The following is a 13,101-nucleotide window of genomic DNA, read 5'->3' on the forward strand; positions in this document are numbered from 1 at the left end:
AAAACAGAAATAGATTTATAATAGTTATTATGGAGATGAAGACATGCATTTTCTCATACACAAACAAGTGGTGCAAATTGTATAAATGTATAAATACCTTCAACATCCAATGATGCTGTAGCTGAGATAGATCCTCCTTGGTTAGTGGCTCTCACTTGATAAACAGTGGAGTCCTCTTCTGTGGCATTTGTAATAACCAGTTGATAATATCCACCTTTGAATTCCTGCAGTTTCACCTTTTCTCCATCAGGAAGGATCTCCTTGCCTTGTTTAAACCATTTAATTACAGGTTTGGGATGGCCAATGATCTTACAGACAAAGGTTGCATTACTCTTGTATTTCACATTGAGATTTCTTAGTTCTTCCTTGAATTGAGGAGCCCGGATAGGTACATCTGATTTAGGTGTGATGGGATCAGATACTTCACTCCATTCACTTTCACCACCGAGGTTTTGACATTTAACACGGAACTCATACTCAAGGCCTTCAATGAGTCCTAGGACTGAATAGACAGTTTCACGGATTTCCTCTGTTGTGACAGAGATCCATTTGTTCTGCTTCTTCTCTTTCTTCTCAAGATAGTAATTTGTAATCTTTGCTCCTCCATCACTTGCTGGAGGTCTCCATGAAATAACACAGGAATCCTTTGTGATTGCAGTAACCACTGGCTTAACGGGTGGGCCTGGTTTTTCTGTTAGCAACAAACAAAATTATTTAGCAATTAGGTGGGTTTTACTAATAAAGCATGTGTTTATTATAATTTTTAGTTTTTCATGTTACTTACCAAATGGACTCTTAATTACAACAACTGATGGAATTTCCAGGGGTTCACTGATACCATATAAGTTCTGAGCAGAGACACGGAAATAGTAGCCAGCATTTTCAGTCAGGTTTAAGATTCTGCATGTTGTTCCAGAAATAGCAGAGGACACCAGATGCCACTCTTCTCCTTCTTTGGCTTCGCAGCGCTCCACAACATAGTTTGTTACTAAAGAACCACCATCATCTTCAGGTGGTTTCCAGCTGATTACTACAGAATTTTTCAGTAATGCATCAACCACAATTGGACCTGCTGGTTTATCTGGTTTGTCTGTTGAAAAGAGGATAGTTATTAGGTACACATGGCTTTGAAAACATAGAAAATGGGAATAAAAGTAACAACAGCAATAATATATAAATAAAACATTTACCTTGTATTTCCACATTGAGTACAGTATCAACAGTCCCAAGAATGTTGCTAAGCTGCACTTTGTATTTGCCAGCATGAGTTTTATGCTGTACGTTCTTTATGACCAGGTGAGTATAGTGCTCTGTGTTCTCAATTGTGATGTTTTCTGATGTTTTCAATGGCTTTTTGCCATGGAACCAAGTAATGGCAGGTACTGGCCTTCCAATATACGCAACATGAAGACGAAGAGTTGTTCCAACCCCGGCATAATATTTCTCTTTTAATGGGAATCCAGGATGGAATTGAGGAGTAGCTTCCAAAAGTAATTTGCCACTTGTTTCAATCTCTCCAACATCATTGATGGCCACACAAGTATAAAGACCTTCATCTTCCTGCTCTTCGGTCAAAACAGTCAAGGTGTGGTTACGTCCATCTGAAGACATTTTGTATTTGCGACTCTGAACCAGTTCTTTGCCAAAGCGGTACCATTTGATGTCGGGTAGCGGTCTTCCAACTATCTGGCAGGTTAGTTTAGCACTTTCTCCCAGTTTGATTGTAACTTCCTTAATTTCTTGTCTCAAACCAGGTGCTTCTCCAGCTGCATAAAATATATATATATATTTATTATATAGAATATATATGCATAACAGTGCAGCATAATCTTTGTCTTTACTATGGTATTTTGATACCTCAATACTAAGCAAATTAAGTTAAAATGAATGAACAGATATAGCCTTTGGTTAAGACATAATGCCCAGCAATGAAATATAAAAACTCACATGTTAGCTTAGTCTTTACTGTCATCGCTGTTCTACGAGGTCTGCTTGTTCCAGTTTCATTTTCAGCAAACACCCTGAATTCATATTCAGTGGCTTCCAGCAAGCCACCAATGGTGAACTGCTTGTCTTTAATGCGTTCTTTGTTGCATTTTTTCCATGCACTGTCTCCAGACTGGCGATATTCAATCCAGTATCCAAGAATCTCTTTTCCACCATCACACTCTGGTTTCTCCCACTGTATAGTTATACTATCCTTTGATATAGATGTGATTTCAATCTCACCTGGTTGACTTGGTTTGTCTGTAAAATGCAAACATGAACGTTATGTATTTATATTTTAATGGTACGCTAAATCAAAATAGATGTTTTCAGTAACTTTAGATAAAGCAATTTTGAGTGTTTGGATCAACTTACCAAATGGATCTTTGCAAATAATAGGATCAGATGCCGGACTTGCTTCGCTTATGCCTATATCATTTTGTGCTAAAATGCGGAACTGGTATTCAGCATCAGGCACAAGACCAGTGATTGTATACATGGTAGTAGTGATCTGGGTCTTGTTGTGTCGAACCCATTTATCTGTGGTTGTCTCTTTACGGTCTATATAATATCCTGTAACACGTGAACCACCATCATCCCTAGGTCGAGACCAAGACAGGCTGATGCTGCTCTTTGTAACATCCAGTATTTCTGGTGGGTTGCTTGGAGGCTCTGGGACATCTACAGATTGAATGTTAAAATATTGTTTCAAAATCCAAATATTAATCATCTCACAGCATTAGCTGTTTGAGTATGGTATGAAAAATAATGCAAACATTAATAAAAAAAAATACTTACTCAGAGGTGTCTTTGGTATTGCAGGCTCCTCTGACTTTAATGGCCGACTAATGCCAAACTGGTTTTCACAGGAAACACGGAAATGGTACTCCACATTTTCTTTAAGACCTTTAACCACTAAGGATGTTCCTTTCACTCTTGAATCAACTGTGTACCAAGCTGTGTTGGGCACTTCTCGTCTTTCGACAATGTAGCCAAGGATGTCAGAACCACCATCATCTGCAGGTGCTCTCCAGCTAACGCGTACAGAACGGGTCTGGATGTCATCATACTCTAGTGGACCTTCTGGGGAATCTGGGCTTCCAATGACTCTAACCTTAATGTATACAGCCTTTTTACCACATTTGTTTTCAAGGATTAAGTCATATGTCCCAGTATCTTCTCTAACAGCATCTTTAATGACAAGTTCAGTATGTGTATCGGATGTTGCAATCATAGCTCTCTTGCTTACATCACGACCTTCTTTGGTCCATTTACATATTGGGATAGGTTTACCCTTGATTGGTATTGATATCCTGATTGCACTACCTTGTCTTACAACAAGTCCTTCATGATACTTTCCTTCCAATTCATAATCAGGATATTCTGAAGAAAAAAAGGTAATGTTGTAAGATAAGACAGCTCATTTATAAACTTTTGTGAACAAATTTAGCGGTTTAAATGACTTACCAAGCATTTCTGTGATTTTCACAGTTCCTGGTACATCAGCTGGTTCTCCGGGTCCACCAGCATTACATGCTACCAAACGGAACCTATATTCTGCTCCTTGAGGGAGGTGTGTGAGAGTGTATTCACATATCTTAGTTGGAGTGGTATTGCATTTTGTCCATTCAAACTGATCAACCTTTTGCATTTCAATTAAGTAGCCAGAAACCTTAGATCCTCCTTCTTCTTCTGGTGGACTCCAAGCCAAAGAAACAGATGTTCTGGTGGTGTCTGTAACCCTTGGATTCTGAGGTTTTCCAGGAGGGGCTACAAAAAAAGCAAGATATACAGTAAATACCACTTCGAAAATAGTCTTCATGTGGATACACTGAAGCCCTGAATAAATTAGTAGTAGTATTAAAACAAAAGAGATTACATTTTTTTTGGTAACAGAGTGTCATTTACCTATTGGATCCATAGCTACAGCAGATGTAGATGAACGGCTCGGTTTTCCAGGGCCTCTTGCATTGATAGCTGTGACACGATGTTCATATTCTAAGCCTTCAATAAGTCCAGTAGAACGATAGCGTGTCATTGTCACTGGTACTTTGTTTGCACGGACCCATCGTTCTGCTCTGACTTCTTTACGTTCCACAATATAGCCAACAACTGGCGATCCTCCATCCTCACCAGGTGGATTCCAAGTTATAGTCATTCCATCTCGTGTGACGTCAAACACTTGAGGAGTTTCTGGTGGTCCAGGAATACCTGAAAAAAAATATGGCACAAATTAATAATTGACAACAAAATAAAATGGTTACTTTGTAACAGCTGGAAGTAAAACATGCATTGCATCTGTTTAAAAATGAAATATTTACTACAACACTTAAAAAAAAATTATGGCACACTGCATTCCTGACATTCCCAGGTTAAGAAAAAGCATGAGAATCAAATTATATTATTATTTAAACATACAATGCAATAAACATAGGTCCAAAGAGCATATTTTCCTATTATACAATCAATATTTGATATTAGCCTAGTATTTATATCAAACATCACTTACTGATTCTGCTCTTGCACTCTACCATATCTGACTGCAAGTAGGAACCAATGCCAAAGCGATTTGTAGCAGCAACACGGAACACATATTCCGTTCCTTCGGTAAGTCTAGTGAATTTAAACATCGTTCTTGTGACAGACTCAGAGACTGGCAGCCATCCAGGGCGGTGAGCATCCCGTTGTTCCACTATGTAGCCACTGATTGTAGCTCCACCATCCATCTGTGGTGGTTGCCAAGAAATTGCAACAGATGTAGCATCAACTTCATCAATCACAATCGGTCCAGTAGGAGCTCCAGGTTTGTCTGTTTTGGTATAAATACAGAATCAGTGTTAGAATAGTTTAGCTGTCAGGAGAAGAAATCCAGGAGCACAGTGCAATATATACTCACCAAGAATGATGACTTTTATTGATTCAGTAGCGGTTCCGGTTATGTTCTTAAGTTCAAGTGTATAATCTCCAGTATCATTAATAGTAGTCTCCCGGATAGTTAATTTAGCTACTTTATTTACAGTTTCAATATTAACACGATCAACTTCTTTTATTTTAGACCCAGAAAAGAACCAAGAAACAGTTGGAGGAGGGCGACCATGAATGGGTAAGGCTAGCTCAATGGGCCTGCCAGCATGAACGTGCACAGTCTTCTGGGGTATTCCAGCCAGATCAATGGTAGGAAGCACTACAAATGAAGACACATCAATGTTAGCAATGAATTGGCATTTATGTATCCTAGAGTGACAACATTCTTGTAGCAACATTTGGTCCACATACCTCTCTGATCCTGTACAGTTACTGCAGTTACAATTTCACGAGGTTCAGAGACACCCTTCTGATTTTGTGCTCTAACTCTGAACAAATACTGTTCACCTTCATTCAATGATGTTATAGTATAATCAAGCACAGTGGGCTTCAGTGTGGCTACTTTCATCCATTTTTCTGTGCCAGCCCGACAGGCCTCAATCACATAGCCAGTAAGTCTGCTGCCTCCATCGTGAAGTGGTTTCTCCCATGCAAGGGACACTGTTGATTTAGTAATATCAACAATTTCCAATTTCTGTGGCAGCATTGGCACCTCAGAAACTAAGACTGCATCTGATGTTTCACAGGGTTCACCAATTCCGTAAATGTTTTCTGGTAATACTCTGAAGTAGTACATATTTCCTTCGACAAGGCCAGTTACTCTGTAAATAGTCTTGTTGCATTTGGTAGTTACAGTCTTGAAAGCTCTCATAGCAGCTTCACGCCTTTCGATAATGTAATTATTTATTGGAGCACCACCATCTAGAGATGGCACATCCCAAGTAATGGTGACTGAATCCCTGGATACTTCCTTTACTTTCACTGAGCCACAAGGGCCAGGGGAATCTAAAAAAACAAACAAATCACAGTATTATTGTTATGCTATCCATTATTAAAATAAGTTTTATGAAGTAAAAAGTATGTGATGGTGTATATCGTACCATAGACTTTGACAACAACTGTAGCAGATTTCTTGCCAGACTGATTGACGGCCTCGACAATGTACTTTCCGGCATCATATCTGTTGACCTTCTCAACTACAAGTAAAGTGTAGCTATCTGTAATATCAATGATGGCACGGCTTGCAAGGTCAACACCCTCCTTTCTCCAAGTAATTACTGGAGATGGTCGTCCAGATACAGATACCATGAGACGCAAAGAGCCACCAGCTCTGACAGTAACAATTTTCTTGAGGTCATCAGCAAGCTCCAAGTCTGGGATTTCTAGTAAAATAAATTAAATTATGCATTATTAGTACAGTTCAAGTGCTGTAGTTTACGGGGTAAACTGCATAAAATAGTTTACATACCTATCCTTTCAGCAGGCTCAATTGTAGCACAGGATTCGCTGAAGTCACTCATGCCGTTGATGTTTGTGGCAGCAACCCTAAAACTGTATTTCTGGTTTTGTTTCAGAGATGTCACTGTAAACTCAGTGTTCCTGATAACAGCTGTTGTATGTGGTCTGTACCACTGTTCAGTGCCTTCTTCCTGCATTTCAAGGACATAGCCCAAAATATCTGAACCTCCATCGTATGTTGGTTTTGACCATGCCAAGCTAATACTCTGCTTGGTGGTATCTACAACTCGTGGAGCAGAGGGAGAAGCTGGAGTGTCTGGAAAAAAAAAACAGAAAACATATAATTTTATGGCAAATAAAAAACATTCAGTCCAACTAGTCTGCCCATTTTTTTCTGATCTGCATTCTTAACGGCAATAATGCTGTTTACAGTATATATACAATATATACAGTATAATAGTATTATCTTCCACATGAAACATTGCCAAGTAGATTTTGGTCACAAGATTTTAAGAATTGAGAAATACACAGCTACACTGAACCCCCCCCCAATTTAATTAAGAGATTTAGTATAATTATAATTTAAATTTGTCTCAAAACCCCTTCCTAGCTCTAAAACAATCCTGTGTGTCTGTCTTCTAATACCAGCATTTGAAATACTTACATGTGGGTTCCTTGCACAGAATATACTGAGAAGAATCACTTGGTTCACTGTTTCCTGCAGCATTGACCGCACTGACACGGAATTGATATTCACTTCCTTCAAGTAATCCAGTGATCTTCAATCGTGTATCATAAACTGTATAATCCCTGTTCACTCTCGTCCATCTCACACTCTTCTTTTCGCGCTTATCCACAACATAGGTGCTGATTTCACTGCCACCATCTGATTCAGGCTTAAGCCACTGAATAATGATGTGCTCTTTGCCAATTCCGACAACCTCTGGTGCGCCGGGTGGTGATGGAATTGCTGTAGGAAACACAGAAAACAAAATTTAGTAAGGGAACCCCAATTATTACCCATTAAACTACACCCTTCAAGATGATGGCAAAAAAACTCCACTTACTGAACGTGTTCCTTGCAATGATAGGTTCTGTTTCAAGTGGAACACCTGGTCCATATTTATTGACTGCTCTGACTCGGAATACGTATTCGTTGTTTTTGATAAGTCTTGTCACATTGCATGATAGTGTCGGACATTCTGGTTCAACAAATACCCAGTTGAGTCTACTGGTTTCACGTCTTTCTACAATGTAGTGTGTTATCTCTGCACCTCCATCCTCTTGTGGTGGATTCCATGCTAGAGTACACTTTTCATCTGTAACTCTGCTTATAGTAATTTTGCCTGCACAAGGTCCAGGTGAATCTAAATAAAGATAACACATCTCATGTCAGTAAGTACATAGTATTTGGCATTACAATTTGAAAGGCACAATGCATTTAAAAGAATGAATATACATACCGAGTACTTTAACCAGCACGGAAACAGATTTTGTTCCACTTGCATTCTTAACGGTTAATGTGTATTTTCCGGTATCACCTCTGTCACAGAATTTGACAACGGCAACAGCCCGTTTGCTGGTATATTGCAGAGAGATCTTTTCACAGAGTTCCAGTTCCTTGTCGCCTTTAGACCAGAATACCTTTGGTTCTGGTTTACCACCAATAGAAGCATCAAGAACAAGATCAGATCCGGCCCTGATGGTCACTACATCTCCTTGTAACTTACTGTCAAGTTCAGCTTTGGGTGGAGCTGGGTTAGAGAAAAAATGTAAAGTATTAGATTAAGCTACAGATGAGTTTTTTATAGCATTGTTTAAACATTTTTAATTCTAGACTTTCAGTACCTTATAGACCTAAAATTGTTCTGAAATACTAAATGTATACATTGCACATTTTCCATTAGAAACTAACTTGAAGCCAGTTTGCAATGTTACCATATCAATTAAATGCATGAACCTTTTAAAGTCAATACTTACAATACTCATCCATGCAGGTTACAGCACCAGTGGACTGTGACGGAGCGCTTATGACGCCAGACGCGTTTTTGGCAAGAACACGGAACTCATAAACTTCTCCCTCGCTTAGGGCTGTAACAGTAAAGGAAGTTTCAGAAACGGTAGTATAATTGCACTTCAGCCAACGTCCTTCTCCAGCCTCATTAAATGGTTTGCGTTCTACAATGTAGCCAACAACTTTGCTGCCACCGTCATAAAGTGGAGGAGACCAGCTCAAAGACACAGAAGATCTTGTGACATCTGTTACTTCTAGTTTTCCTGGTGGATCTAGGAGTAAAAATAAGAAAACACATGATATTTTTTATTATGTCTAAGCCACACTCAAATGTTAGAGTGGAGTGTATTAACACAGCTAAACATTTTCAGTCCTTTTTCACCAGTTTTGTGGCAATATTTGGGAGTAATTTAGACTCTAAACATAAATTTTGGCTTAGAAAACGGAAAAGTAAAAAATCCATAATGCCTATTTGTTATATTGTAAGAGCAAATGTTGTTATATTTCCCTTTTTCTTTTCATGTAATTTTGGTATTTTGGTTTTAAGTCTAATGTATACATACCAACAGGATTTTGGGCCATTGCAGGTCTTGATGCTTCACTGGCTTTGCTAATTCCAGCAGCGTTCAGTGCATATGCTCTAAACTGATACTCAAGACCTTCAACCAATCCGGTGACTTTGTAATTGCATTCAAAGCATGGGAGTTTGTTATCCTTCACCCAAAGGATGGTGTTACGTTCTTTCTTTTCAATCCAGTATCCTGTTACTTTGCTTCCGCCGTCATGGTATGGTTCCTCCCAGCGTATAGCCATGGCATTGGCAGATACAGAATATACTTCTGGTCTGGTTGGTGGACTTGGGGGAACTAATAATATATATATAAAACAAACGTGTTACTTGACAATTACAAAGCAAAACCTTTTTAAAATTAAAACAAGAGAAGACCACAAATCAACTTTAAAAAAGCCTTACCAAAAGGATGTTCAGCCACAATGGGAGAAGATTCCATAGGCTTGCTTACGCCAAATCTATTTTCTGCGCTGACACGGAAAGTGTATTCCATATATTTGGTCAGATGAGTGACTTTGATTTGTGTGCGCTTCACACTAGAGTTAACAAGCTGCCAGGCTGTTGTGCCAGATTCACGTTTTTCAACAATGTAGTTTGTAATGTCGGTTCCACCATTATCCTCGGGTTCTGCCCATGACAATACACATGAGTCGGCTGATATAGAAGATACTTCAATTGGTCCAGTAACTGCACCTGGTCTTCCAATCACGATTACTGTAACTGTGAAAGTTTTCACTCCAGCTGTATTTTCCAGTGTCAGATAGTATCTACCAGAGTCACCTCTCATACTGTCTTTAACAGTCAAGGTTGTCCTCTCTTTTGTTGTTTTAATGCTCACCCTGTCTGTTTCCTTAAGTCTCATTTCTTCAAGTTTCCATGTTACCTTTGGAACTGGGCGCCCACTTATTGGGATGTCAATAGTGAAATTGCTTCCTGCTTTGCAAGTGATGAGTTGTCTGGTTATCCCGCTAAGATCTGCTGTTGGCTCAATTTGAGGTTCCTTAATAATGACAGAAGAGAAGGCATCTCTTGGTTCACTGTATCCAGCATCATTTTTGGCACGGACACGGAATTCATATTCAGTATTTTCTGTGAGATTTTGAATGGTCAGAGTGAGGTTTTTCGTTTGACCAGCTTCAATCCAGTTGTCTGAGCCTCGCTGCTTCATTTCAATGAGATATGAAGAGATACGACTTCCACCATCATGTTCAGGTTTAAGCCAAGCTAACGATACAGATGATTTGCTTGTGTCAATGATATCTAATCTCTTTGGTGGGGCAGGCTCTTCAGTAGCCACTATTGGTTCTGGTGTTTCATAGGGCTCACCTACACCATATTCATTTTCTGCAGAAACCCGGAAGTAGTATGGCAAGCCTTCTACGAGATCTGTGACTTTAATGATCTGTCTAGTGCATTTTTCACTGACAACCTGCCAGCTACGGCGACTTGCTTCTCTCCTTTCCACAATGTAATGGTGAATACGTGCACCTCCATCGTTAATTGGTGCATCCCAGAGCAATGTAATTGATCCTCTGGTGACATCCTTGAAGGTAATAGCACCTGGTGGACCAGGGGAATCCAACACTTTGACAGTAAATGTAATAGACCGGCTGCCACTGTTATTTTCTACCGTGAAAGTGTATTTTCCAGCATCGTATCTATTACAGTCCTCCACAGTTAATGTGCTAAATGAGTCTGTTGTGTGAATATCAGCTCTTACACTGAGGTCAGAATCTGTTTTTGTCCAGAGTGCTGTGGGAGTAGGTCTTCCTTTGAATGCAATAAAGAGGCGGATGCTCGCCCCAGCTCTAACAATGTGTGTCTGTTTGAAATTAGCATCAATTTCAATTTCAGGAGAGGTCAGTCTGTCTGTAGTCTGAACTTTAGCCGGTACTTCACAGCTGTCTCCTTTGCCTGCTCCATTCACTGCAGAAACCCTAAATTTGTATTCCTCACCTGCCTCCAGGTCAACAACTGTATACTTGGTAGCAATGACAGCTTCAGCATTCACTTTGTGCCACTCACCAAGATCAGCTTTGCACATTTCTATGATATACCCAATAATCTCCATACCACCATCAAACGCTGGCTTGGTCCATTCCAGGCTAACAGATGTTTTTGTTGTATCTGTCACCTTGACAATGCTTGGTGCACTTGGAGGATTCACAGGTTCTTTACATTTGATTAGTCTTGATATTCCGCTAGAAGGCCCTATACCTGCCTCGTTTTCTGCCATGACCCGGAATTCATATTCATTTCCTTCTATTAGACTAGTAACCCTAAACCTAGTCTCAGTAATGGGTTTTTTGCTTGGCACTTTTACCCATCGCAAGCTCTTCTTCTCCCTTCTTTCTAGAATGTAATGTTTGATTTCATTTCCACCATCAGATTTAGGTCTTCCCCAGGTGACAATAATGCTATCACCAGTTACATGGGTAGCATCTGGAACCTCAGGTGCATCTGGGACAGCTGAAAGTAAAAAGAAAAATAATAAGGCATGAAAATAATGCTTATTAAATTCAGCAATAGTTATTTAGGGAGCCACACAAAGTCCACTTACTGTATTGTATTTGAGCAACAACTGGTTCTGAATCAAGTGGTCTGCCGACTCCAAACTTGTTTGCTGCAGATATACGGAACTGGTACTCATTGCCCTTGATTAACTTGGTTACGTTGTATGAGCATGCTTCACAATTGTCTTCAATTTGTGCCCAGGATAATCGGCTGGTCTCTCGTTTTTCAATGACATAGTGAGTTATTGCAGCACAGCCATCATTTGCAGGAGGATCCCACCATAAGTTTAACTTTTCTCCAGTTATATTACTGTATCTTATAGGTCCACCAACTTGTCCGGGTGTATCTAAATAAAATTAAATAACAGTGTTACAATAATTTATTGTATGATACAAAGTTAAAAGTGAACAGCTACAACTATTGCAGGTGTTATAGTATCTAGGAAATATTCCAAAACCTTACATTTTTTTAAAGAATATAATTCAGACGTACCTTGTACACGTATTGTCATCTCAGCTTTTTTGGTGCCTGAAGAATTCTTGGCTTCCACGGTATATACACCACGGTGATCACGTGTGGCATCCCTGACAAATATTGAGCTGTATCCAATAGCAGTGCTGATTTCAACACCCAGCTTCTTGTCAATTTCTTTTCCATCTTTCAGCCAAGTTACTGAAGGTACTGGTCGCCCTGTGATTAAGGCTTTGACTCTGATGGTTTCCCCAGCCTTGACAGTAAGCCCTTCAAAGTGTTCAGGGCCAAATTCAATAAATGGAGCAACTGGAATTAATGAATAAATAAATGAGTATTACAAAAGAGTGATGAAAGTATATTGTAAGCACAGAGAATGCTGCTTACATGAAACACATTCACAATTTTAGGAGATTAGGTTAAAATGAGTCATAAGTTTATGTGTTAAATATTTGTCATCATTGCCATGCTTAATTACTAAAAGGATTTTGTGTTCATAATCTAAATCATATAAAGAAACTTGATAATTCAATATAATTGTAAATATTTTTTTAATGTTTTGTGTGATGTTTCTCTCAAAGCAATTATGCTGGTTGTGAAATTATGGTATGTAGGAGAGTACAGCACATAAGAAGTTAAATGTGTTCTGGTGAGAAAAGTTAGAGGCCTGTGACACTGCATGTCTTCTAGGGAACCCCCTTTAGAAACACTGGACATATGATAAACAATGTAAAGAGTATAAAGGTTAAAATGAATCACTCAAACTGTTTTTGAGGAACTAGACATCGGAGAGGTCAACTTCAAGAGAAAGAGTTTACATAAGTGACACAAAAACCTGATGATACTTACTGCTATCGTCTCTGGTCATTATGTATCCGGAAGATTGCGAAGGTGGGCTTATTGTCCCAACAGCATTCCTTGCAATTATTCTAAATTCATAACGGTCGCCTGGGCTCAGACCAGTTACTGTGTATTGGCATTCTGAAACATCGGTAAAGTTGCATCGGAGCCAGCGATCATTTGCTTGGCGTTTTTCAATGCTGTAGGCAACAATTTTGCTACCTCCATCACGCAGAGGTGGATTCCACTTAAGTGTTACTGTTTCTCTGGTTACATCAATATAGTCAGGTGTTCCAGGTGGATCTGAAGAAAAAAATCAGAAGAACTGATTTAGTTATGATTTTCATTTGCGTCAGAAAATTGCATATTGTATGTTTCTAGA

At 39.2% G+C, this 13,101-nt stretch overlaps 1 protein-coding gene across 1 annotated transcript in view; it reads right to left on the bottom strand.

The window, feature by feature from the left end:
* TTN (titin) overlaps positions 1 to 13,101 on the bottom strand; it is a 201,585-nt gene that overhangs the window by 9,115 nt on the left and 179,369 nt on the right. Inside the window, exons 259-280 of the mRNA XM_053470904.1 lie at positions 12,729 to 13,022; positions 11,901 to 12,188; positions 11,455 to 11,754; positions 9,297 to 11,363; positions 8,887 to 9,189; positions 8,290 to 8,595; positions 7,773 to 8,063; positions 7,377 to 7,676; positions 6,974 to 7,279; positions 6,320 to 6,625; positions 5,952 to 6,233; positions 5,263 to 5,856; positions 4,883 to 5,170; positions 4,496 to 4,795; positions 3,895 to 4,197; positions 3,454 to 3,756; positions 2,785 to 3,369; positions 2,362 to 2,667; positions 1,948 to 2,247; positions 1,191 to 1,766; positions 785 to 1,090; positions 98 to 691 (exon numbers count right to left, since the gene is read on the bottom strand). Of these exons, the coding sequence (XP_053326879.1) occupies positions 98 to 691; positions 785 to 1,090; positions 1,191 to 1,766; positions 1,948 to 2,247; positions 2,362 to 2,667; positions 2,785 to 3,369; positions 3,454 to 3,756; positions 3,895 to 4,197; positions 4,496 to 4,795; positions 4,883 to 5,170; positions 5,263 to 5,856; positions 5,952 to 6,233; positions 6,320 to 6,625; positions 6,974 to 7,279; positions 7,377 to 7,676; positions 7,773 to 8,063; positions 8,290 to 8,595; positions 8,887 to 9,189; positions 9,297 to 11,363; positions 11,455 to 11,754; positions 11,901 to 12,188; positions 12,729 to 13,022 (9,498 nt within the window). The remainder of the gene's footprint in view (positions 1 to 97; positions 692 to 784; positions 1,091 to 1,190; positions 1,767 to 1,947; positions 2,248 to 2,361; positions 2,668 to 2,784; positions 3,370 to 3,453; positions 3,757 to 3,894; positions 4,198 to 4,495; positions 4,796 to 4,882; positions 5,171 to 5,262; positions 5,857 to 5,951; positions 6,234 to 6,319; positions 6,626 to 6,973; positions 7,280 to 7,376; positions 7,677 to 7,772; positions 8,064 to 8,289; positions 8,596 to 8,886; positions 9,190 to 9,296; positions 11,364 to 11,454; positions 11,755 to 11,900; positions 12,189 to 12,728; positions 13,023 to 13,101) is intronic.

Source organism: Spea bombifrons, chromosome 7 (assembly GCF_027358695.1).
Source record: "Spea bombifrons isolate aSpeBom1 chromosome 7, aSpeBom1.2.pri, whole genome shotgun sequence".
Taxonomy (NCBI): domain Eukaryota; kingdom Metazoa; phylum Chordata; class Amphibia; order Anura; family Pelobatidae; genus Spea; species Spea bombifrons.